The 27,538-nt window shown below is 34.0% G+C and overlaps 3 protein-coding genes across 3 annotated transcripts; 1 reads left to right on the top strand and 2 right to left on the bottom strand.

Moving 5' to 3' along the window:
• The first annotated feature begins 302 nt into the window (after positions 1-302).
• On the top strand, positions 303-11,605 carry LOC111010071 (WPP domain associated protein). The gene is made up of 7 exons (XM_088117479.1): positions 303-519; positions 1,237-4,243; positions 5,467-10,549; positions 10,599-10,684; positions 10,765-10,891; positions 11,322-11,423; positions 11,516-11,605. Exons 3-7 carry the CDS (start codon positions 6,554-6,556, stop codon positions 11,603-11,605), a joined length of 4,401 nt encoding a protein of 1,466 aa, XP_087973605.1. The 5' UTR covers positions 303-519; positions 1,237-4,243; positions 5,467-6,553.
• A 3,293-nt stretch (positions 11,606-14,898) lies between these two features.
• Positions 14,899-18,347, bottom strand: LOC111010236 (caffeoylshikimate esterase-like). The gene has a single exon (XM_022283588.2). The coding sequence runs from the start codon at positions 16,132-16,134 to the stop codon at positions 15,136-15,138; it is 999 nt and encodes a 332-aa protein (XP_022139280.1). The 5' UTR covers positions 16,135-18,347; the 3' UTR covers positions 14,899-15,135.
• Positions 18,348-21,444: 3,097 nt separating this feature from the next.
• On the bottom strand, positions 21,445-26,168 carry LOC111010114 (aquaporin PIP2-1-like). Its single transcript, XM_022283442.2, has 4 exons — positions 25,759-26,168; positions 24,780-25,075; positions 21,872-22,012; positions 21,445-21,776 (listed from the first exon to the last, which is right to left on the bottom strand). The coding sequence occupies exons 1-4, from the start codon at positions 26,066-26,068 to the stop codon at positions 21,657-21,659; spliced, it is 867 nt and encodes a 288-aa protein (XP_022139134.1). The 5' UTR covers positions 26,069-26,168; the 3' UTR covers positions 21,445-21,656.
• Positions 26,169-27,538: the final 1,370 nt, after the last annotated feature.

A 27,538-nucleotide genomic window follows, 5' to 3' on the forward strand; every position in this document is an offset into this window, starting at 1 on the left:
ATTAAAAAAGAGGGTTACATTCGTTTAAAAATGACGAATAATTTTGCCAGCCAATACAATTTTTAAAAAATAAATTATAAAAAAGAAATGGCTGAATTGAATGTGTGTGAACACCAGGAAAAACATTTGGGCCGGGCCTACATAACATGGCCTTTGGGCTCAGCTTCTGTATGTAAAATATAATTGGGCTTCTATCAGCCCATTAATTTCTTAACATCTGGCCTAAGTCTATTGACCGTAAACGCCGCCGTTGTACTTATCCGCGTGAAATAGACGCAGTACCAAAACTCATTTTACGGTTTTCTCCTCATCCCTAAATAAAATGCAAGCCGTAAGGGTCTCCCTGTACCCTATATAAAGGCAAAGAGGTGGGAAGCTGGAATTTGGAAGAGAGCTGGATTTTTACTTGACGAAAATTGCGCGCGAAAGTTGAGCGTTCTCGTAATCGCTCCGACGAGAGGTTCGATGATATTTTCGTTCGAAGTTTTTGGTTGCTTGCGATGTTCTAAGCAAACGCAAGTATGTTTCGGTGATTTTCCTTTAAGAAAACGATATTGTATTGTTTCTCTTTAATCAATCCCCGCGATTGCTCGGTCTCGCAATCCTTACGATTCTGTTTAGTCGGAGAGGAAACTAGATCGTTTACTGAACTAATGATCGCGATTCTCAGTCTCATAATCCTAATTATCAAAAGTATTTTGGTCTGTCGATCGGATTAAAGTAGGAGTTAGTTGATCGATTTTATTCATATATCGATTTATCTCGTATTGTATCTGCAGTTCTATGTCTCGATCCTATTTTATCTTAGATTTGCATTTCGGACGAGTTGCTGCAGTCCTTGTTATTCTGAGTTCAAGTTAAACTCCTTCACGACGATATTGTTTCTTCAATCAATAGCGTGATTCTTAGGTTCTATAAATCTTAATTTCTTTACGATTTTGATTGGTTGAAGAAGAAACTAAATCGTTTATTAAGCTAGATCGTGATTGCTCAATCTCATAATCTTAATTATTAATTTTTTTTTATTCGTCGATCTGATTAGATTAGGTTTTAGTTGATCGATTTGATTCATATATTGATTTATTTGTTATTTTATGCACGGTTCGGTGATTAACAGAATTTCTCTCGATGCGTTTTTTCTTAGATTTTGGACGAGTTTCCACAGTCTTGTTATTATGAATTCAAATTTAAGGTCACTCCACGACGTGCTTTCAGGTCCTTTTTCTTTGTTTTCAGAATTTTGAAGACGATTTGGCGTCAGCGGTGGTTATGTTGATGCGTGAAATGAATGGCCTACTGAACAATATTTAATCGGTATGTACTTTAATGATTTTGCACCATTTTGCTTTTGTAACTTTTTATGAAGTTAAGCTTGTGAATCATTTTTTTAAAATTAACTGTTTGACGAACTTATTCTACTCTGAATTCCATTATTCCAAATTTCTTTTATTTTTATGTATTATAAATTGTGATATTTCTTGATTTCTAAAATCTAATGTCTTGTTAAAGATGCTACTGTGACTCATATTTCATTAAATTATTGAATTGCTTCTGCCTATCCATATTGTGATCTGAGTTTTGGTTTTGTTCATTTAGTGATTGTTACATGCCATTAGCAGAGCTCTGGTTGTAATATTCTCTAAAATATCTTATACAAAATAATTTTCTTAAAATAGTTTTTTGTTTTTATGTTTTCTGCATGCTATTTTTCGTATTTATTTTGTCAATGTTTAAGAGTCATTATCTTTAATGGTTTGATATCTTACTGTGTCTTAATTGTCTTAATTTCCTGTAGATTGTAAAATTTTCTAAACTATATTACTCAGAATAACTTTCCTAAAATAAGTTTCTTTATGCTTGATATTTTCTCACTGATTTTATTATTACTCTCTTACTCCCCGTGCTTCTTTAGATTTAATTTTTTTTCTTTCACTACAAGCCTTCCATGAATAGTTTGTGCTGATGGAATTGCTTAGCTTTTTCTGTAAGGAAAAAAAGGAAATGTTCATTAGATGAAGCAAAATACAGAAGGCTAATATAATAAGAAATCAACTCAAAGCTAAGAGGACTGGAAGAAGGAAAAAACATCCAAATAGCTTTAATGAATAAGAATCAAAGTTGAGAAAAGAAAAAGGAAGTTTATGCAAAGAGCCTGTTGTCGTGTGAACGATGAAAGTTGTAGGGAAGTTATAAAACTGTCATATCTTAAATTTCCTCCATCTTTCTGGATTTATCATGAAGTGTTCTTTAGGGGAAGTGTCAAAAAACAGCAGTGTAACATTTCCATTCCTATCTCTATCTTCCAAACACTCAATAGAACTTGAAAGTAGTTTAAAGAATGATAATTTTAATTGATATATTTGTATTTTGGAATATATCCAAGGTCTTGTTCCATATAATTTGATAATTGGAAACATCCCACTCTTCTATCTCCTATCCCATATTCATTGAACTCAAAAGAGGGAAAAAAATGAAATTCATCTAACTCTGACAAAGTTGGTTGTATTAACTATTTAACTGTGTCATCAAATAAGATAAATATCAAATCATATTCGTGTAATGTAAAACTATTTAAGTTAATTCTTAATTAAATTTTTGTATGCAATCTAATACACAAAACTTGTGAGTATATATTGGATATGTTTAGAGTATGTCTGATTGTGACAAAAATGTTTTCGAATGATCAAAATATTTCCTATCTTAATGTTAAAACACTTGAAAAGTATCTTTGAAATAAGCAATTAAGTTGATGCTTTTTCTCCACCCTTAAATCTTAATCTCTTATTACACACTTTGTTTAATTACACTTTGCTCGCTAACATCTCTTTACACTTTTTCGTTAATCTCCCTCCTGTCATACATTTTTTCTCCCTAACTTCTCTCCACCCCACATTTTCTAACTAATCTCTCTTTATACACATCTTTCTTACTTATTTTTCATGACGCACTTTCTTTCACTACGTACCTTCTTTCTACATATGTACTTTCTCTTGCTAGTTTCTCTCCAACAAAATTTTTTCTCACTAATCTGTTTCTACAAGTGTTTCATCTCACTTATTTCATTTTTTGTGATTTTATTGGTTTTTATGTGGGTAAGTTCTATTATTTTATTTCTAGTGATTTTTCAATTCTAGAAATGTTTATTAAGTTTATATTAATTATTCAAAAACACTAATTAGGTTTTAAAAAATAGTACAAAAAAAACTCAATGTTTTACCATGAATAACTCTTTATCAAAGTAATTCTGATAAAATAATTTCTTAAAAAATCATATTTGCTTAAAGGTCTCAAGTTCATTGGGCAGGTCCGTGTGTCTCTGGGCATAGGAGAGCAAAGTCCAACTCCTAGTTATCAAAAAAATGAAGAAAAAAGTTCTCTAACACAGTAGTAGTAATCTTAAGTAATAAAAATGCTATGGTAAGACATGGATAAAATGCATGGACAAAAACAAAAAGGACGTTTTACTTTTATTCAAATATTGAACATTACAATTACAAGATTAAAAGAATTAACTATTACAAGCTCATAGGATATGAAAGGTATTAATACAACCCTATGGGGAACAAACATTAGGTCACGGAGTAAAAAGTTAGCCTTACAATATTATCGTAAGTTCAATAAGAAGGGACTTCAGTGTAAATTTGATCTTTTCATATTTTTGGTTTACTTGCTCAAGCTCACATCAATGTATTGGCCATAGGGCAAACACAACTCTTATTGCTAATGAAAACAGAAACAAATGTCTTCGCAACTTTTTAGAAATATATATAGACTGGTATCATTGTGTACAGAAGTTATTTATAAGCCATAAAAATAAAGAGAATTAAGGAATGAATTAAGGGTCTGCAAGCTGGAAGTATTTTACTTCTGAAACACTTGCAAATATGGATTTGGCCAAATGCCCTGTACAAAGCTCTTCATTCCTTTGATGGTGAAAATTTTTACTTGTAGACGAAACCTCTCTGATCAAGAGAAACAATATCCACATTTATTATCCGCTTCGAAACGCGTCTCTTTAAAAAAATTCCTTCTTTTTTGGGCTTTTGAATTCGACTTTTGTAGCCTCCATCTCTCGTTCTCGCTATTTCATTTTCTACTCATAGTTAAGTCTCCTACACTGGTCTCTAGGAATGGGGATTTTTTTTTTTTTTTTTAGGAAGAATGTTTCTAGGAATGAGTTCTTCTCGTCAACTGTTACGCAAGCTTTGGAAATGAGGTACTGCTGCAGCATGTTGCACCAGTGGTTTGTTCCTCTCTTATCTTCTCTTCCCTCTATTCAAGTCTTTTATTTGCCTTGCGCATCTACGAAGTCAAATTAAAATATTTAAGATAATAAATGAACAGAAGAGGCCAACAAAAAAGAGTAATAATCCGAGAAATGATTAGGTGCTATGCTAATATTTTAAGGCCGTTTGATAGCAATTTTTTTTATAAAAGAAAAAAATCCAAATATGTGTTAACCATTTTTTTGTCTCTTTGTTTTTAAAAAATTAGATAGAAAAAAATTGGAGATACGTTGGAAGAAAATAGGTTAGAAAGAAAAATAAAAGTTATAGCGAAATTTGAGAAAGAAAAATGTTTTAAAATGTTTTGAGGCAATAATAAATACTTAAAAGAGAGAAAAATGAGAGTGTAAAAGATGGAATTTTAGAGAGGTAAATTTTTTAGAGAGAAATTTTGGTAGGAAAAAGTTTTAGTGAAAAAAGTTATTAGAGAGAAATATGTCGAAAGGAAAAATAAAATATTGAACATTAGGAAAAAAAGAAATTTTGAGGTTGAATTGATTATCAACTAAATTCTTTTTTTAAAAACTAAAAATAAAAAATAAAAAATAGAAAACAAAATAGTTCGGAAAAAACGTTATTAAACGGTTTATTAGCCATTGAAGCTCTAATTGATTAAAGTATGTTAGAAATCTTCTTGTATTAAATTTTTGACAAGTAGAAGAAAATAACACAAAACGAAACTAAAGATTTTCTCCTCCAGTCAATGAACATATTGATGTATTAGATAGATTTATTCAATACCATGCATACAATTCAAAAAATAAAAAAAATAAACTTTTTGATGAATTAACAAACAATTATTTCACTAAACTAAAACCAAAAAGTAATAATAAACTAAATAGTTGGGTAACACCTAAATTTTTCGACTAATCTGAATATAAATCGATTGATTAAGACATAAAATAATTTATCTATCCCCTGCTTCTCTATTTTCTTCTCGCTAATTAAAATTTCTTTTTTTCCTTCCTCTCTAAAATTTCTGTAACCTTTAATATTTTTCTCTATAAAACTTTTCTTTCCTCCCAACTTATCTCTCTCTATAATTTCCCATCTCTAAAACTTCATCCCTATAACTTCTCTCTTGGACTTTTTTCTCTCAAAATCTATCATTCATGATTTATTCAATATTTTAAAGCTTTTCAATTCATGCGAATAACAATTGCTATATTTTTATTGGCAGGTGCTGTCAACTACAATTACTATGGAGCTCAATTTCTTACTCTTCATAATCTCCTCTTAAAGTTTGAACCTCCGTTGACCATATTAACATTGACTACTAGAAGCTCTAGGGAAGTAACAGATTTATTTCAAGCTCATCCGGAAGAGGAGGATAAGAAACATTGACGAACAAATGTCATTAATGTTCAGCCAACACCCAATTTGATATGTTAGTCCAAATTGTTTAAATGGCAAAAATAAAGAAAATTCAACACTGATATTATGTGAAAAATATGTAGCAAATGAATTATAGAGCTATTGAATGGACCAATGATATTTGTTCAACAACACTAATCTTCAGATGACTATGTTCTAGTTGGCCAACATTATATATATTTTGAAAGGTTTTTAACTTTTGTTATTGACTCTTATTTTCAACAAAAATGTCAACAAAAATGCCGTATTACTTCTACATAAATAGAGTGTCAATATGGAAATCAAAGTAAATAAATATTTTAAACTCTACAAACTTATTTTCTAACTCAAATTTTCATTTTTGTTAAATGTTAACATTTCAAATAGCAACACATGCATTTTGTTTCTATTCTCAAAGATTAAAAAACAACCAGAAAAAAAACAAAAACATTGTTTCATTCTTAAAAACAACAAATAAAAACGAAAACATATTTAATTGTTTTTAAAAAATATTAAAAGATAAATAGCATTAAGAAAAATATAAACTAAAAGCCTACACCACGAAATTTCTCCCATCGATCTCAATCGAAGATAGCCCGGGTAGAAACTAAACTATAAATAGCATACGGGTTGCTCAATTTCACAAAGGGGTGAGGCACGTGTTTTAGGTCCTTTAAACCCAAGTTCAAGGATCATGATCCTTCAAATTCGCCTATTTTTAATGTATTAAGCAAAGAGACCATGGAAATCCATACTTGCATGGAAGGCAACAGAAAAGACTTAAGATCCATACTCAATGCTATTAGAATTTGACACCGTAAAAATGACGATAATTTTCCTTGCACTAAAATGATATCCAAATCTACGTAAAAAACTACCCTTTTCTCTTCGGAGGTTTAATTTTCAGAAGAAACATGGAGGAAATTTTTGGGGTGATTGATGGCAGATTTAGAGTGTCGATAGTAGATTCAACCATGATGTCAATTGTGCATCGCGCAATGGATAAAGCCCACGGAAGAGTCAAGTCTAGAGAAGGGGTACTAGAGAGACTACATGAGATATCAAAGTTTTACGAGTTGTCAGTAATGCAGTTGGATGGCTGTATCATGTTCGTTCAAGAAGAAACCGACAGTCACAATCCAGAGAGCGGCCACGAAGAAGTGCTTGCTGGGCTGGCCGAAATCAGAAACCGCCTCCAACGCCGCCTCTATGAATCAGAGCTCGCCATCCTACAGAAGGATAGGGAGTTGAGAGATCGATTTGAGAGCGAGTCGAAGTTAAGGCAGGCTTTGGAAATTACGGAGAGAGAATTGGTTTCTTCGCAAGAAGATCTTGAGATTGAAAGAACAAGGAGTGCAGGGAGTTCCAATCTCAGCCATCAGTCAGGCGAAGATGACAATAGAGATGGAGAGTTCTGTGAGCTGAAAGATTCGGTGGATCGACAGGTTTGGAAGATCAGAGAGAAACTCGAGGTTGATGATTATGAGCCTGAGGAGAACAAACGGAATCACTGTATGAACGATGTAAAAGTTGAAGAGGTGGGATCTGACATTGATATGTTGAAGGAAACGCTGGACATGGCTTTTGGAAAGATGCAGAGTGCCATTTTCTATTCGGAGATGGGACCAATAGAGCAGCAAATAAAATCTAGTATTGAGAATGACATAATATCTATAAATCTCAGGGGATTTGTGAGAGATTCCCAAGAGGATTTAGAAGCAGAAGTGAGAAGGAAAGAGAAGCAGCAAATTTCCGTTTCGTTGAATGAACATTGGACAGATTTAATGAATGAAGTTACAGGCTTGTGTGAGGATCTCAAGCCTCTCATCATTAGGCAAAATGAAACGCAGCCCCAAGATGGAGAAGAATGCGACATTTCGGATTTTGGGTCAAGATCACCAAAAAGAGAGAAGAATTCTGCAGAATATGGGATAAATATAAATGAAAAGGAGCTAGAAGATGAGGGAAGCCATGATGTTGCTAAGATGATAGAGAACCACGAGTCGGTAATTTCGGAAAAGAGTGCAGAAGCAGAAGAACAGATTCGATTGAGGCAAGAAATTTTAGGCCTGTCATCAAGGAGAGGGGGAAATCCTGTAAGCCTGGAAAGTAGGATACAAAGAGTACTAGAAAAACAAGAGAATATAATTATTTTGAATGCTAAGGTTAACAAAATTTTTGGCCAGCATGGAGATGTTAATGAAGAAGACATTCCTCTAGAGAGAAAGGAGCAAATATTTACAGAAACTGATAGGCAGAAATCAGATGTTGATACTTTGACAGATGTATGGGGCAAGATGCATAAACTGCAGGATGAAGAAATCACAGGACAAATACGAAACCAAATAAGCATGTTAATGCAAGAGAGAGAGGAGAAAGAATTTCAAAACATAATGATGGAGGAGATTTATATCACTATATTCAAAGGTTTGATAGAAAGGTTTGGCAATAATTTGAGGAGTTGGGAATTGGAGATCCAGATTTCAGATGGTATATGCAGAGATTTCATTAGGAATATGTTCAATCAGCAGAATGAGGCCATGGAAAGTTACAAGATTGAAGTCCACATAAAAGATGACATATATTATGGTATATGCAGAGATTTCATCAGGGATGTGTTCGATCAGCAGAATGAGACCATGGAAAGTTACAAGATTGAAGCCCACATAAAAGATGATATATATTATGGTATCTGCCGAGATTTCATTAGGGATGTGTTCGATCAGCAGAATGAGGCCATGGAAAGTTACAAGATTGAAGCCCACATAAAAGATGATATATATTATGGTATATGCCGAGATTTCATTAGGAATATGTTCGATCAGCAAAATGAGATCATGGAAAGTTACAAGATTGAAGCACACATAAAAGATGATTTATATTATGGTACGTGCAAAGATTTCATTAGGAATGTGTTCGATCAACAAGATGAGACAATGGAAAGTTACAAGATTGAAGCCCACGTAAAAGATTATATATATTATGGTATATGCAGAGATTTCATTAGGAATATGTTCGATCAGCAGAATGAGACCATGGAAAGTTACAAGATTGAAGCCCACATAAAAGATGATATGTATTACGGTATATGCAGAGATTTCATTAGAGATGTGTTCGATCAGCAGAATGAGACCGTGGAAAGCTACAAGATTGAAGCTCACATAAAAGATGATATATATTATGATATCTACAAAGATTTATTTAGGAATATGTTCGAGCAGCAGAATGAGGTCATAGAAAGTTACAAAATTGAAGCCCACATAAAAGATGATATGTATTATGGTATATGTAGCGATTTCATTAGGGATATATTTGATCAGCAGAATGAGACCGTGGAAAGTTACAAGATTGAAGCCCACATAAAAGATGATATGTATTATGGTATATGCAGAGATTTCATTAGGGATGTGTTCGATCAACAAAATGAGACCATAGAAAGTTACAAGGTTGAAGCTCACATAAAAGATGATATCTATTATGATATATGCAGAGATTTCATTAAGAATGTGTTCGATCACCAAAATGAGACCATGGAAAATTACAAGATCGATGCTCACATAAAAGATGATATTTATTATGGTATATGCAGAGATTTCATTAAAAATGTGTTCGATCAGCAGAATGAGACCATGGAAAGTTACAAGATCGAAGCCCACATAAAAGATGATATGTATTATGGTATATGCAGAGATTTCATTAAGAATGTGTTCGATCAGCAGAATGAGACCATGGAAAGTTACAAGATTGATACCCACATAAAAGATAATATATATTATGGTATATGCACAAATTTCATTAAGGATGTGTTCGATCAACATAATGAGACCATGGAAAGTTACAAGATTGAAGCCCATGTAAAAGATGATATATATTATGTTGTCTTAAACGAGGCAATGAAAGGTTATTGCTCGACATATGACTTGAGAGTAGCAAGAAAAACTGAGAATGTGAAGGATGAAGACCTATATTTGGAAGGTTTGACATCTGACAATGACCTTTCTCAATGTTCAGAATGCGAAATAAGGTCGGAAATTTATGGAATCCCTTTTGCAGTAATGCTAAACGAATGGCAGAAAAGCATAGGAGAACATACAACCGAAAGCCTTCTTAAAGAAGAGGTATCTTGGTTCGTCTTTGGTGAGACGATCAAAAGTATCACTTACAAAGCCAATCAGTGTCCAGATTCCCGAATTACAATTGAAGAAGATGTCTGCTCAGTTTTCTATAGGGAAATGGTTAGGGAATGGGAGGAGAAAATAGAGGCATGTAACTTGGAAAATTCAATTAGGGAAGAAATTTGTTATGCTGTTCTTATTCAGGCAGAAAGAGAAGTCCGTAACAGATATAAAAGAGCTGATGTCCCAATTCAGGACAGTGATGCTGCAGAAAAGCCACCATCTAGGAAAAGACGAGATAAAGGATTTTCTAGCTTGGAAAGTTTGGTTCAAAAACTAGATTTACTTTCAGAAGGCATTGATGTAGATGAAAATTTGGTGCTCAGTGCAAGTTTTGAGATAAAGGATTATAATAGTAATCTGAAACTTGTGGTCTTTGAATGTGGGTTTGATGAAAGTAAAACTACTTTTGTAGAGTCAAAAGTCATTGAGTGCATTCTCGCTTCTTTGAGTAATAAGCTGGAGAAAACTATGGAGCAGATTAATAACAATAAGTTAATTCTGCGAAAGTTGAAATCTAGCTTAGAAACTATAGTTAGTCAACCAGAAAAAGATTGTCTAATTTCTCCTGTTCAAGAAAATGTACCAGATAGAAAGCTCTGGTTATCAGAAGTTCATGGTGTGCAGCTAAACAAGTCAGATTCTGAGTGCCTAAAACTTCTGGAGCTTCAACATATTTTTTATAATTTCGAGCTGATGGCAAATAAGAAATTGGGAGCAATAGTACTGAGGTACTGACCTCATAGCCCCTTTTTATGGTAAAGTTTCATTTGATCTTCCGGAGCCAAAAAAAAAAGAAACAAAACTGAAGCATACTGCACTTGCACCTGTTTTCAGACCAAATAGCTTAAAGAAAATTTACTTCCTCAAGCACAACTCCACAAACAAATAATTGGAGAAAATTTTTTTGTTTAAAGGAAATAAATGTAATCCATGTTTACCACTGACAGATTGGAAGAGATGAAGCATACTTTGGATCCACTTGCTCAAGTCATGGCTTCTCTGCAAAAGAAGAAATCATTATATAAGAAGGCTTTCATCAGTAGATGCCAAAATCTCAGAAAAGCTGAAAATGAGGTTTGTTAGAATCCATATAAATGAATTAAATTTACCCAACCCATCAGCTTAAGCTTTTGGGTTGAGTGGTGGTTTGTTCATCCTTAAGATGGTATCAGAGCGGGAGGTCCTATGTTCGAACCCCTGCATTGCGTTTCCTCCCCATTTATTTTGATTTCCACTTGTTGGGTCTTGATGTTGTTTTCCAAGCCCACAAGTGAGGGGGGGTGTTAGAATCCATATAAATGAATTAAATTTACCCAACCCATCAGCTTAAGCTTTTGGGTTGAGTGGTGGTTTGTTCATCCTTTAAGAAGGTTCTACTCTCAATTTCTAATATAGATGTTTCTCCCTAATTGCATATTCCCACACCTTCAAAAAACATCCAAGTTCAAATTTATTTTTGTCTTTTAATTGTCTTCCCATATTTCCTATCTGATCTCGGTTATAGGTGGATCTTCTAGGGGATCAAGTGGATATATTTCTTAGCTTGATTGAGAAGATATACTTGATTCTGAATCATCATTCACCAGTTTTGCAGCAGTATTTTGATGTAATAGTTCCCCACGTCTATTTTCTTTATTCTAGGTCGTCGAAATTAACTTGCCTTATGTTTAACTGTTATCTTTCTCAATGTCTCTGCAGGTCTCAGAAATTCTTAGGTTGATCAAGAAGGAGGTAGCAGCTACTGTTTATACACCAACTGAAAAATTAGATACAAGCTATGATGTTTGACCCAACCTTTTGTATGTTTCAAAACCAAGAAACTGTAGCATGAAATCTATTTAGAAGTAGATGATGTTTCAGCAACGGCAAAAATTACTAACTAAAAAGATTTGGTGATATAGGTACACCAAAATTTCAAGTACGTGCTTCTCTGGAGGCAAAAAAATAAGTTAACGATAGGATATCAAAGTTTTTAAGGCCTCCTTGGGAAATCTTTGCATAACTTTTTTCTAACTTCAATTCGTTTTTTCTTAAACCAACTTGGAAGAACTTTATCTGTAATCCCCTTCGCTCTAGAGCAACTGAACATTCCTCTGTATTTTGCTTCAACTAATGAAAATTTCCTTTGTTTCCTTAATACATGTATGTCTGTGTCATGTGTGTATTTTTTTTTTAACTAAGCATGTGAACCAGCACAAACTATTTGGAAGGTTTCCTTACAGTGAAGAAGCACATAAAGCAGTATAATAATCAAAAGAATGCTTGGGGGGTTTCAACTAGCTCAGCATTTTTGCCCTCACTTGAATTCGGATTTTCCTTTGGACTCTCTTCTATAGAAGGCTGAACACTGCTGACAAACTCCAAAGGAAATTCCCTCTATGGGCTCTTTCCCCCTGTGTGCAGTATGTGTATGAAAAATGAAGCATCGGTGGATCATATCTTTTTGCATTGCTCTTTCGCAGCGAAAGCTTGCGGGGTTATCGCTTCATTTTTGGATCTTTCTGTGTATTCCTAGCAAAATAGAGGACTTTATTTCTGAAGGCTTTGGTGGAGTAAAACTTAAGGGTAAGGCCTCGGTTCTTTGGAACTTTGTGGCTCGGGCGCTTCTCTGGCATATTTGGAAAGAAAGAAACAGCCGTCTTTTTGAAGATAAGTCGACCTTTATTTATTCTTTTTGTTTGAATATATAGCATATTGCTTCTTGGTGAGCTTTATCCCATAGGAAGGTTTTTTGTAATTACAATCATTCTTTTGCTTATTCTTTTGTTTTATAAGAAACCTTTGATCCAATCTTGCAAAATCATAGAAAGGCTGTAATTACAAAAGTTTGTGCCTATAGCACCACCAAGAAGAGTGTAACTGTAGACTATTACAAAACATATCGACAAAAGAGGACTTATCTTAAAAAATCCTAGAATTCCTCTCCATCCAAAAATCTTCTTTTGCTTATTCAAGATTGGAAAGCAAGTGATTGTATAGAGTTCAGGGGAGGGTTTCCTCTACCCTCCACCTTTAGGCTGCCTTTTTTTGGGCTCTTCTCTTTGAATACAAGTACTTTGTTTCTTATAAAAAAAATATAATCAAAAGAATGCCTATAACTACTTTTTGCTCATTTTTGTTATCTTGATTAGTCAGAACGGTATCTTCAACAAAACCTATAATTCCATAAATATCAACATGTATACAGACTACATCAAATTGGAGACCAATTGAGAATTATACAAATGCTGGAAAAATATTAAAGAATAACTTAAACCTACACGGAATTAAGACTGAAAAAATAAACAGTAAGATACCGAAAAGTTGAAAATAGCGACTCTTAAAATTTTTAGAAAATTAATAAGAAAGATTACAGCATGCATTAAAGGAAAAAGTAGGGAAATAGTTTTATTTAAGATATTTTAGAGAACATTACAGCTAGAGTGCTTCTAACTGCATGTAACAATCTGTAAATGAACAGAACTGAAATTCAGATGACAATGTTGTTAAGCGGAAGCAACTCGATTCTTGAAAGTATAATAATAAAAATTAACAAGACAAAAAATATATAAATCCAAAATTTCAAAATTATATTTCATAAAATTGAAAGAAACTAGGAAGGACGAAATTCAGCGAAGAACAAGAAGTTCGTTAGATAGATAGAAACCGCCGCTGAAGAATACCGATTCACATTTTCTGTTCAGCTAACTATTCAATTCACACATCAATAAAACCACCCCTGACACAGAATCGTTTTCAAAATTACAATTACTACAGATTAAAAAGATTATCCAGAGATTAATCGAATCGAGGTACTTTAAAACTAGAAACAAGTCGAATGAATCAAGGCTAACCTGATCTACGAATAAAAAACTTTTAAGAAACCATTTGAAACTGAACAAACACGATCATTAATTTAAGAAACTGTAACACACTGTGCAATCACGGCCATTGATCAAAATCGTACAGCAATTATGGATTATGAGACCTAGCAACTACAATTATCGATTAAAGAAGAAACAATTTGATTTTCTGAAAGGTAAATCACTGACTCGTGCAATGTTATCCGAAAAGATCTTTCATCTGATTCGAAATACCTCTTTGCCTTTGCTTGCGAATTACGTTATCGTAAGCCACCACTTAGAAGTTCGAACCACAGTAACCACAACCATCGTGCTTCTCGCCAGAGCAATTTCATGAACTTTGAATTCTTCGCGCGCAAGTTTTGTCACGTTCAGCTTGCTTCCGAATTGTTCCCCGCTCTTGCCTTTATATAGAGTCTTACGGCTACCGGAACGGTTGCGTTTTTTTGACGGAGGACAAAATGGTAAATCGATCTGACTCAGTTTTACGCCGATACCGGAACGACGGCGTTTGACAGTCAAAAATCTGTCTGCGTATGTTTTACCCAGGTAATGCAACGGTGGCGTTTTGCGTCACAGTCAATAGACTGGGTGGGACGCAATATTTAGAATATTTTTTACGGAAGATAAAATGGTAAATGGGTCTTCGCCTGTTTTACTCAAGTGCTAGAAAGGGGGCGTTTTACATGCCAGAGAGTAGGGTGGATCATAACATTAGAAACTTAATGGGCTTAAAGAAGCCCAGTTAAATTTTACTCACGGAAGCTGAACTCAAATGGCATACTACCTAGGCCCGGCCCAAATAGTCCTTACCCATGCGATGTATTAATAACATTTAGTACACATTATGCTATTGAAATTGTTGTTTTTCTTTTGTTAAAAATAGTGTTTTTTGTTATTAAGATTTTGAGTAAAAATTTTAAAAAATGTACATGAAATGTGTTTAAAAAAAATATGGTATTAATTTTCAAAAGATAAAAAACAAAAAATAATTAAATCATCAACTATGAACTACCTTAATATCATAGATTGACATGGAAAATATACTTCTTTTTTTTTTTTGAATAACATGGAAAAGAGACCTCAAAACTTTGGGAGCAAAAGTTTAAATCCTATAGTGGCCAAACATTGGATAAAATTAGTGTTTCTTTATTTTTACTTTTTATTATTAAATCAAGATTCAAATATTACATTAACTTCTTGTTTTCTTCTTCTTTCATGCAAACATCCCAACAAAAATTTAGAATAATTTCTTAAAACTTTCTTTGTCCAAAAAAGGAAAAAATTCCCACAACTAGTAGAAAACTATTCTTGAGATATAACTCCCAAACAAACCCTAAAGCCGAACAAACACTTTGCCCATTGAGTAAAAACCCTCCAAACTTTCATTTATTAAATCGACATTAATTTTGTATTATTGCTCTTCAATTCCAAGATCCGATTTAATTAGAGGGAAGATTTGGCCTCTCCGGCGGGTCACTCCCCTCCGGCCGCCGTCGTAGGGCCATCTCCGGCGGCCCTGCTTCTGAGCCACTCAACCATATCACCAAAAACTTGCTCAACATCCTCTTTAGCTTCTCCAATCAATTGGTGCCACATACCTGGATATATCTTCAGCGTCTTATCTTTGCTGGCGGCGCGTCTGTACAGCTCCTCCACGCACGCCGGATCGCAGACCACGTCGTCGCCGCCGTGCACGATCAGAAGCGGAATCTCCACCTCGCCGAACTTCTCTTGCAACTCCTTGCACACTCTCATCAGCTCCTGCGCCGTCGCCGCCCGAGGCCGCATCACCACACGCTGCGGGCTCGCAACCGCGAGCTTCCGCTTCCAGTCGACCTTGAAGGACACCTCCGGTATAGATCCGCGCGTGGGAACCACGCGCCACGTCGGAAGCAGAGCGGCGGCCAGGGAGAGGAAGTGCTCCAGAGGCCACGGCGGTTTGAACTTGGCGCTGATTCCGCACATCGCGCCGTTGAGAACGACGCCGTTCCACGGACGCGAGCCGCCGCTCCCTTTCTGGCGGAGCGTGATGAGAAGCGCAATCGCGCCGCCGAGCGACTCGGCGTAGAGAAAAGAAGGCAGCGACGGCGCGTGACGCTTACGAAACGCGTCGAAGAACGCGATACAGTCGTCGACGACGGGGTTGATGTCCGGTATGTGGTACAGGAGGCCGTCGGAGAATCCGTGGCCCTGATGATCGATGGCGCAAGTGATGAAGCCGGCCTTAGTGAAGTGCACGGCGGTGAGCTGAACGAGCCAGCTGGACTCGCCGGTGTAGCCATGGACGACGGCGATGATTCCAATGGGCTTGATCGGAGCTAGAGGGCTCCACCACTGCGTAAACAACTTAAGGCCTCTGGAATTGGTGATGAATTCGGAGCCATGGCTCACAGAATGGCGGGCGTAGAATTCGTCGGCGGTGAGAGAGCCGAAGGGGCTCCGCTCGTCGGCGTCCTCCACAGGGTGAACCATTTCCGGTGAGAAGTTGCCGGAGAATTGCAGAGAAAATTGGGGAGAGTACTAATTATTGGCCTTTTGGATGGGGAGTAAAAGAGATGTGATTTGGTAGTTATTGAGGACATTGAAAGTGGTTGGGCTTCTTGAATTGTTTGTCTAAGGATTGTCATTTGGTGCTCTCCCTCTTTCTATTACCACCATTTCACTCGTTATTGGTTTTTCTCATGCTGCTCTTTCTAACAAATTTGAGCTATATGAGAAAGTACTTTTGGCATGACACACCCGTAGGTAGTCAAGTAAAAAGTATTTTTTTAATAGCACTTTGTTAGTAAACACCTTAAGGCGTTGTTTGAAACAATTTTTAAAAGTGTAGAATCAAACATCAAAATTAATTTGTATCGAACATTTTTTTTACTTAAGTGTTTATTGTTAAGTATTTTTGCTAAAGACACTTTTTATACAAACACATTGTATCGTAAGTGCTTTCGGCCTCTCAAACGTGTTTTTCTAAGCTCTCATATTGTTTGGTTAAATAATAAAAATGATATTAAAATAATATTAACCATATTTTTTCATATCCTAAACATAGCCATACATTGTAATGTGCCTTCCCTCTACCTAACTAATAAAGTTCATTTAATTGCATTGATCAAATATCTCTCTTCTTTCAAGAAAAGTTGGGCAGTGCATACCAATAAAAGAATCCTAAAAATAACCTTGTTTCCATATAAATGCTATTAATGAGGTAGCTGAGCAGCTGGTAGTTGGCCATATTCTAACCAACTCTCCCCTCACGTTTAGGGTGAACGTCCACCACTTTTCTTTTACTATGGCAATGGAGGGAGATTGAGCTTCGACCTCAAAAAAAATAAAATTATGTTCGGGTAAGTTTTCATTATCTATAGTTTTCTTTTATTTTAAACTAATAGTGTGCGGTGAAGATTCAGACATCTTGTTTAAATGTATACCTTAACTAGTTGGGTAAGGTTCATAATAACTACCCATCATCTTTGGATCCTCATATATAGCTAGTTTTAAGAGACCGCTTGGAATTATCACTCAACTGTCATCCCACCACAACAAAACTAATATAAGAATAATTTTATGATAAATTTTGACAAGTAAATTACTATGAGATTTTTGTAATTGGCCTTGTAACCTCAATGGTCAATTTGATAACCGTTAAAGGATCTATAAAATATTAAATTTATCGTAACTTATTAGTTTAAGCTTTTAGGTTGACTGGTAATTTAACATGATATCACAATATGAGATTATGTATTTGATTCGAACCGCTATAATGTCATTTCCTCCCCATTTAACATTGATTACCACTTGTTAAAGCCTTCTGCAAATTTCCAAGTCTATAAGTAACGGGGAGTGTTAGGTTCTATAAAAGATTAAATTTTTCATAACCCATCCGCTAGAGTACTTGAGTTGATGGGTGTTATGTTTTTAGGGATGTTTCAAAATCCTATCCAAATGCCAAATATATTTTTTAGAGAAGTCTTAAATTAGATGTATTAATTTCAATTTTCGTGGAGTAAAAGTCACTGTAAGAATAAATCACAAAAAAATAATATCTAATCAATCACAACAAAAATCTTAGGGATGTTTACGAGTCTAGGATTGAAAAATGATGAATTTGAGTAAATCTATGTCTCGGCTCGTTAAAGTAATAGGTTATTGATGATGGAAAATACTAGCCTCCTCACTAGTAAGAAAGAACTTTGTCCTTGCCACCCTTAAATATTTGACAATTAAGATAGAAAAATACAAAAACAAAATAAAATTTTGAAAAAAAAATGAGTTGTCAACTATTTATCGGTGGTAAGGACAAGGTTTCTCCATACCATTAAGGAGTCTAAGTATTTCTCATTGATGATTGATCTACAAGATCCATAAGTCAGGTGGAAAGAAGAGTTAGAAGGTTAGGTCTGATTTATCCTGAGAAACAATTACTCTTCAAATAGGCAATAAAACATGTCTCGAGAAGACATTAGTTTTACTAGATTCACAATTTTCTTTTGACTGCACATGTTTTTCCAAGAGTTATCTGTCTAATGAAATCAACATAATAAACGGAAAAATAGATCAATATATACCAACGATCAATGATGCTAGGATTACCTGTACATGAGACGCTACAGAACAGATACTGTAAATATCATTTTGGATGCAGCATCAATCAGTTTCCTTGATCAATTCTAAGCATCTATCCTCTACATCAGCATCAATGTTCTTCATCTTCGGAGAGGCAAGCTGCAAGAAAGTTACTCATATTAGATGTTTATGAGACCCAAACTGTCTCTCTGCAAGCTTTCACTATGATTCTATTTCAGGGATCGGATTTTTGCGCAAGAAAAATAGACGTAGGGAGGCCAGAACAGCAGGTAGGTTGGTCGTGGATGGCTAACAGGCTGTTTCTTGCAAGAAATGGGTGCTTGAAGCAAGACGTAGATTCGAGAAATAATATAAGGGTAACACGTAGTTTTCACCGGTATGAGTAATGAAATTTCGGAATCGTAATATACCCCATATAAGCCTAACAACTTTGGAAGTAACTGAAAAGTTCAAAAACTAAAAACGTCCTTTTTTTTCTTCTTTTTGGCACATATTTCAACTAATTAAGACAAATGTTCTAACCCTACTATGATTGTCAAGAAAACTCGTTGAAAATTAAATCTTACGTGGACATCTTCAAAGATCATTTCAGAACAATTCATAATATCTCACTCCAGTCAGTTTACTCTCATCTTTTGCAGATTATAATCTCTTGAACCAACAGCAAAGTCACTCTATGAACAAGCAACGGATCAAACGGTACTCAGTCAACGTCCATAAAAGGAACAAATTGCTCTATTCTACAAGTATAAGCCAGTTTTAGGCCCAGAGAATTGTTCTGCTTTAATTTTAGAACAAGAAGACAACTACAACGCAGAAATACTTTAAGTAGGTTTTACATTTTAACATTGGTTCCATTCAAGCATTCAAAGCTTCCATTACCTAAGACTTCTTCCATTTCAATTCAGAAAGCTGTAAGAAACAACTAAAAAGCTCTGGAATCTTTCCTCTCAGTTTGTTTCGGTTGGCACAAAACTGAAAACACCTCACGAAGATTCCAGAAACTAAAACCTACTGTATCACTTTCAAGCTTCATCCAAGATCGAGAGAGAGAGAGAAAAAAACCCCTCAGCCCCAACTATTTAAGCTATTATAGTCATTTCAACACCCAAAACTCAAGTTAAACGCCCTTCTGCAGTTAAAATTAGACCTAATCCGCAAAATTGATATGCAACGACGACATTCAAAACATGATCGCACAAATTTACGAACTCAAATTCCAGTAAAATCTTATTAGAAAAGGGGAAAGAAGAATCACCTCCGCAGCAATAGCAGCAGTAACAACAGGAGAGAAGAAGCAGGGCTTCTGAGCAGAAATCGAGTACTCGACCACCAAAAGAAACCAGATTCGTGTTTTCTGCTGTTTCGCCATCAGCATCAGAAGCTTGTTCTTTATCCAGCAAGTTCTGCTTGCTCGAAGATTGCTGCTGCTGTTGCTTTTGAATTTTCATTCTGTGGAGGTTCCATTCCAGCTTTTTGATGTAAGCATGCTTGAAAGAGTCTCTGATCCTTGTCGATGGCCATAGATGCATTTTTCCCTCTTGATTGGAATGAAGAATGAAGAATGAACGAAGAAAGAAGTTTCTATGGGAGAATTTCGCAATAATTGAACTTCTATTTTGGATTTTTAACTGGAAAAAAATAAAAGGTCAAAATTAGATGTGGAGACCCACCCTCCTTGTGAAGAGTATTAGGGGCTGTTTAGTAAATGTGAACACATATTATTTTTTTTTAAATACAAGTTTTATGAAATTATATTTATATATAATTCTTTCCCTAATAAATTTATAAATGATAATTTCAGTACAATATTTTTGGCCATTTAAAATCACTTACGAAATTATATTAAATACTCTTTGAATTAATAAATCTTTCAAAAGTATTCATAGATAAAATATTTTAATTTAAAATCATTTATTTCAAATGTCATTTTTTGGTACAATAAATATAGAAAGAGATTCAAACGCATCACCTCTTAATCAGAGAGAGATAAATGTTAATTACAGTTAAAGCTAAGCTCAAAGTTGGCTTCAAAAGTCATCTTAAACCCACAATTAACCACATCAAAAACCACTCACCCTCCAACTCTAAAACAACTTTGGTATTGCCATAAAAAAACAATTTCAATCTATCAAATTAAAATTTCGTAATTTGGCGTAAAAGTAATATCTTTTTTTTAGTACAACAACATACGATTCATATTTCATAAATTTTAGTGGAAGACATAATAAATTTAGACAATCCCCAAGTTAATAAAAGATCTTTGAAACAAAACCCTCCCATGTGAAGTTATTTGGAATTATTTGAACTTTTCAACGAAAATCTCAACATCTACAACGTAGGCAATATATGTATGATCGGTTTTACTTTTTAACTCTACTTGAAGTTGTAGGCACAACAGCTCAACGCTGCTGGTTTATGAATTTGTAATTTGCATTAAAAAAAATGAGACTTAGATTCTGCTTTATTTAAAGGGACAAGGATGAGAATCCAAGAGGGGAATATTCATTTCACTGTTTCTTTGTTGGACTTGTCAATTTGTAATGGAATATTAAACATTCTACTTTATTGAACAAATGTGGGTAAAAAATTTCTCACACCTTTCTTGTCACACCCAAATATGATATTTATTCTCACTTGAGCAACTATCTACTTCAAATTACCAACCATTTGAATTAAATTTTTCATCATAAAAACTAGTCGATCAATTCGATTGATTTTGATTTTGTAAGTCTCAATTGAACATCGGATCAAAAGTAGTCTATTTGAGGTAAAACCGCACGCCATGCGGAAGACAAAGAAAATCCATTCAAATAAATCCGAAAATCCAAGCCACCTCGAACCCTTCCGAAGTGTCATTAGTATCAAATTCTATCTCAAACTTAATGTTGAGTCCGAACTGTTATTAACTTAAGAGTCAGAGTATTTGCCTCTCTTGTACATATCATCCCTTGATGGAGCGAGTTAGTCATCCCACGTGTTTGACCTTGATCAGGTCAAATCTCGTCTATTTTTACTCTTAAACATAGTCAATTCAGAGGTAGAAATTCAAACTCACGATTTTTAATCAAAGATAGATATTTTAACTAATTGAATTATGTTTAGATTCACGTTAAAAGTAATCATATATATTCTTCAAAATCATATATATTCTTCGCATTAGTGATCATATATGACTGTTTAAGAGAAAGAAAGCAAAGATTGGACCGCACATTTTGAACACTAACATATATATAGATGATTCTTGACCAACAAAGTGCAGACAATAGAAAGGGCCTAAAAAATTAACATTAATGAGGCCAAGTTGGATAAAATAAAACCAGCTTTAGAGTACAGATAAAAAAATAAACCTAAAACTTAAAAAGCTAAAAAGAGAGGTTCAAGTGCTGCAGCTGGCTTTAGGCTGGCGATGATTAAACGGAGTGGCTACTCCTGAAAGAGCCGAGAGCCTTGGCCGCGCCAGCCCTCAGAATGAACTGGTGGTAGAAGGCTGCGATGGCGGCTCCGACGAGAGGCCCAACCCAGAATATCCACTGCAAAGGTCCAGCCCAGTCCGGCCCGGCCCAATAATATATGTTAGAATTTGAATGAATCCAGAGAGAGAGGGAGAGAGGAGAGAGATACTTACGTGGTCGTTCCAGGGCTTTTCCTTGTTCAAGATAACAGCAGCGCCGAGGCTTCTGGCAGGGTTGATGCCCGTGCCAGTGATGGGGATGGTGGCTAGGTGAACCATGAACACCGCAAACCCGATCGGGAGCGGAGCCAGTACCTTTTTTTAAAAATAGCACAAAATGAATATGTGAGTTTAAAATTTAACGATAATAACATAGTGAGTTTGACAACGACAAAAATATTTATCATTCTAAAATCACTCGCAAACACACCATTATATACATATTATTAATATTTATGTTAATGAGTTTAGATTTTAATACTCTCTCCTCATTCTGTTATATAATATTTTAAAAAGATCAATTGACAAAGAAATACTATGATAACTCAAAATCGAGTTAGAAAATTGTCTAAGGATAGTTTATATAGTCAAAAAACATTTAAAAATAAAATAAAAAAGTCCAAACCCAGCTGTTACAAGCACTCAATCCAATTCTAAAATGAAAACTTACAATAAAATGACCAAAAGAGAAATCACTTGGTTACAAAAGTGATGGAATCTAGTCACAAGTCTCGAAAAGAAACAACTCATTCTTTAAAATATAAAATTGAATTAAATAAAAGTTAAATATGCCTTATTTAACAATGGCAGTAAAAAAAGTGAATATTTTTTTACCCAACTTGACAAAAAAAAAATGTGACATTAAAGAGTTAGATGTAACTAACGACCATAGAAAAGGCCAAAAAGGTGATGGACAGGCAGAAGATGGGTGGATTAAGTTGGTCTCGTGAAACCCAATCCCCATAATATAATAAAACCATTGGAGGCTATGACGTGGCCGCCATGTGGGAGTAATAAGATTTTGTTTGGTGGGTGGTGAGAGATTCTTACACAAACCCCAACGCAGTAAATATTTAAAAAAAAACCCTAAATGGAGGGAAAAAACAAACAAAAAAAAATTAAATTACTTTCAAAAAGTATACTTAGATCTATATATTTTAATTTTTGTTCATTTTAAATGCTTTTAAAATGTATTTTAATTTCGATATTTTGGAGAAGTGAATGCTTTGGTATCCTTATTTTTATTTAAATCTCATTTCCTTTAAGTCCTAAATTTACTTGAACACATTTCACTTACTAAATTTCATGTAATATATCCATAAATTTATATTAAATGATATAAGTATTAATTTTTTGTTATTATTGTGTGAATGTAAATCAAAATGGTCATTTTTTAAAAATAAGGAGACAAAAAAAAACATTTTTAAAGTTAAAAAACTAAAATGATCAAACATTTTGAAGTAACTCATAAAATATAATATAATATATATATTTTGCAACCAAAATAGAAAACAAAAATAAAAAACATCTTTTAACCAATCTAAACTTAACTCAATTGGTTAAGGCACTAATATCCGACTAAGAAGTCTTGGAATACCAACCAGAATAAAAAACACTATGAAAAAATAAATTTGCTTTTACTTAATCTGAATTTAACTCAACTAGTTAAAACATCCATGTCTAATCGAGATATTGAGTTTCGAATCTCAATTTCGAAATTATTCTATTTAAAAATTATTAAAAAAAAAGCCTTTTTATATGGGAAAAGAATATTTTGACGTGTTTGGGAGATGCAAAAAGGGTCACCAATCTGACCCAAAATGTAAGAAAAAAACAGCCAACGGCCTTAATGGTCACGCTGGCGCCCAAGATTGAGTTCAGCTTTTTCTTGGATGCAAATCAAAGGGGTTTCTTTCACCTGCAGCTTCTGCTCCACATTGAATGCCCTCAAAACCGGTGTTACATACATGGGGAAAGGAAAAAAAAAACCACCACCTCCCCATCCCTTACATGAGAGAGAAGCATTGGGGCACAATTCATGGAAAAAAAGGCCCTAATTTTCTTGGGAAACAAACAAAAGTTGTGCCAATCCTAAGATCTGATCCAGACCAATTTTCTATTTTTATTGTATATTTGGATAGTATCATAAAATCAACAATAATATATTCTTTAAATTAATTCTATTATGATTCCTGATATTTGATGTTTCTTCCGTTTTGGTTTGTAAATTACTTTGACAATTGTTTTTCTTATTATTTAATAGAAAAATTGACAACCTTGTATGTTTTACTTGATTATTTTGATGAACAAATATCTCTGAAAGAAAAATATTTATCAAAAATCACAATGAAGGGTTCAAAATGACCAGAAACCAAAACAGGTGCGCGGAAAAGATATAAACTAATAGTGTGTTTGGTGGTGACAGTAGAATGAATAATTTTGAAAAAAGAGATTTAAGATAATTGATTTTTTCTAAATTACCCTACATTAAAAATCAATTTAAAGTTATTTTTAACTCCCTATAATCCATTTATAAAAATGAAAGTGGTTTTGACAATGTAATGCCGCCAAAATTACTACCAAACACGCACGTAAAATAAACAAAATTATAAAATATAAGGACAAAGATAAAAAAGAAAAAAAATTATGGAAGAGTTTACAAATTAAAATATAGTATTTTAAGGTTGAAAAACAAAACAAATTAAAAGGACAGACTAAAATAAAATTTAAACCAAATACTTATAAAGAAAATTCTTAAAAAATTTATGGTTATTTTAGTTTTAAGAGACTTTTACAAATAAGCACTAAAGTAAAAACAAACATATATTTATTTTGAAAAACAATTCCAACATTATTTATACTTAATTTAGTTGGCTCTATTCGCTGTTAGAAAACAATGACCAATTCAGAGAACAAACAAGTACATAACTTTGGGATTCAGCAGAGTTACTGGTCTACTACTGCATAACTACAATTTCTTAGAACTTTAGAAAATAAATTATATCATTTTAAAAAAAACGACGGAAAAAGAAACAGAAAAAAATAATTAATTAATTAATTGGGGGAGAAGAAGAGAACGTACAGGAACATGGGAGTCTCTGGCATTTCTCTTGGGATCGGTGGCGGAGAAGACGGTGTAGACCAAGACGAAGGTGCCGACGATCTCCGCCGCCAAGCCGACGCCTTTGCTGTAGCCGTCGGCGAGCTGGTTCGCGCCGCCGCCGTACTTGTGGAAGTAAGCCGTCTGAAAGGCTTTCACGAGCCCCACGCCGCTTATGGCTCCCAAGCACTGAGCCACCATGTACGCCACCGCCCGGACCAGCGACACCTTCCGAGCCAACAACAGCCCGAACGTCACCGCCGGGTTTATATGCCCACCTGCCGGAAACAATAAAAACAAATCCCCCGGTGAGAAACGCGTTATTTCTCAGTTTCCTTTTTCTTATATATTATAAATGAAAATGATAAAATAATATATTTTATTCTATATAATATGACAATTATAAATACGGGTTTTTTAATTTTATTTCTATATAAAACTTATTTTATTCTAGGTATATAGAAGATCAGACTTCCAATGAAGTGTACATGCTTTACTGAGATTTGAGAAGACTAATAACAAAAATATTATCAACGAGTGCCCAGCTGAAAAGATTGTAAATTGAAAGGCTCAGGTTGGTGATGTAATATTGCCCAAAAAAAAAATTGTTAATAAAGAAGTTTTAATGTTTTTGTCCTTTGCAAAAATAATGAGAAAATAACTTTTTTAATTCCACAAATGCGAAAGTGGAAACCAAACCAAAATGAAAAATACTGAGTAGTTACAGCCTTCAAGGTAAATCGATAACTTATTATTTTTTACGGTACAACATTTAGAGTCGTGAATACTCAAGTTGAAAATTTATTAATTTTTTTAAAAAGTTCTATTTCTACTTATTTTTTTCTTGATTGTCAAATATTCCTGAGTAATAAAAGATAAGATTATTTTTTACCGTTATTTACCGGAGGTAAAACGGGAAGAGTGTTATTTTGAAGGAAGAGAAGGGGGAATGGAAAGGCACCTGAAATGCCGGCGGTGCAGTAGACGAGAACGAAGATCATGCCGCCGAAGGCCCAAGCGATGCCGAGGATCCCAACGCCGCCGCAAGCGTCGGCGCCGGGCTTGTCTGGGTCGGTCTGGCTTCTGTAGCCAATGACGGTCAAGACGGTGATGTAGAGAAAAAGGAGAGTGGCGATGAACTCGGCAATGATGGCCCTGTAAAAGGACCACTTGCCCAGCTCCGCTCCGTCGAACAGCGGAGCCGGCGGCGGGTCGTGGTAGTCCTTGCCGGAGTACGACCCTCGCCCAGCCGACACGTCGTCTTTCGCCATAACCTTTTGAACGGAAAAAAAAAAGTAACTTGAAAGACGAATTAAAACGAACAACAGAGAGATGAAAGAGACTCGGGTTTGGCGAGGAGAAGAGTGGAGGGTGGGGGATTTTATATTGGGGATGGGCGCACAGTCCTTGAAGTATTTTTATTTTTATTTTTTAATTCTTGACTCCTTACGACCAATCTTACCACTTTAATTGTAATAAAATAAATAAATATTAAAACACAAACATTTTACGTTTAAATAGTATCTTGTCTGCCAACGTGAATTTAATTCAACGATCCATTACTAGAAGTTATAAGTTGTAATCACATATCCCCACTTATTATACTAAAAAATATATACATATATTGTCCCATGACTTTTAGTTTGATTAAGAATCATAATTAATTTAACCCACCCTTCAAATAAATCACCCTCTCCAAAATTCATAAATCTCACTCCAGATTCATGCTAACTCGTCCAATATTCAAGTAAAACTCAGGCAAGTGAAGACAACGAACTCGTCCGAGTTGTAAAACCTATTATACACAAAAATTAATAAAATTTAAAAAATTTATTGGAAAAAATACGGGGAATTAATTTAAGCACAAATTTAAAAGTTTAAAGATTTATTATAAACTTTTAAAAATTTAAAATTAAATAGACACAATCACTTAAAATGCATTTGGTTGGTACTTAAAAAAAATTTGAAAAAGGTGATTCAATAAAAAAGAAACATAATTGTCATATTTTTAGTCTTTTCTAATGTGTGTTTAATAGCTGGTTAATCTGAATCTCAATTTGAAAATTATTTGTTTAGTAATATATTAGTGTAGTTACTCAACAAATATTTAGTTAAATCTAAAATATTATTAATTAACTTTTTAACATATATATCACAAATTTTGTATAATTTAGTTTATTATAATAATTATAAAAAATAAAATTAAGTTTATGATGAGAAATTGTATATTTATCAAAATTTTGTTTCTTTTAAGTATTATAAAATTTAAAGTTTCAAATTTAAAATATAAAAACACAGAAAACATAAAATTTGTATTTTTCACCATTTCTGCTATTGGTTCACATGATTTAAAAATAGTTTTAAAAAATCTACTAAATTGATACTCTTTTAATCGAAACAAGACTAAATCTGTAAATAAAAAAACAACAAAGCTATTTAAAATTGAGAGGGAAAAAATGTAAAAATAATATTTTGATCTCTATACTTTTAATTTTGATTTATTTTAGTTACTCTCAAAACCTTCCTTTACCTTATACTTTGAAATTTAGTTTATTTTATTCATGTATTCTTGAAATGTTCGTTTTGGCCCATATATTTTAAAAAATTTATGTTTGTGGTCCCTATTTATTAAATTTTAACACAAATTCTACAATTAACGAAAACCATTTAACATAAAGTTAATGTTATATTTTAATAAATAAAATTGAGTAATTAAAAGGACCACATTTTAAAACCACGTA

Source organism: Momordica charantia (assembly GCF_013281855.1).
Source record: "Momordica charantia cultivar OHB3-1 chromosome 9 unlocalized genomic scaffold, Mcharantia_2.0 BLBB01000009.1, whole genome shotgun sequence".
Classification (NCBI taxonomy): Eukaryota; Viridiplantae; Streptophyta; class Magnoliopsida; order Cucurbitales; family Cucurbitaceae; genus Momordica; species Momordica charantia.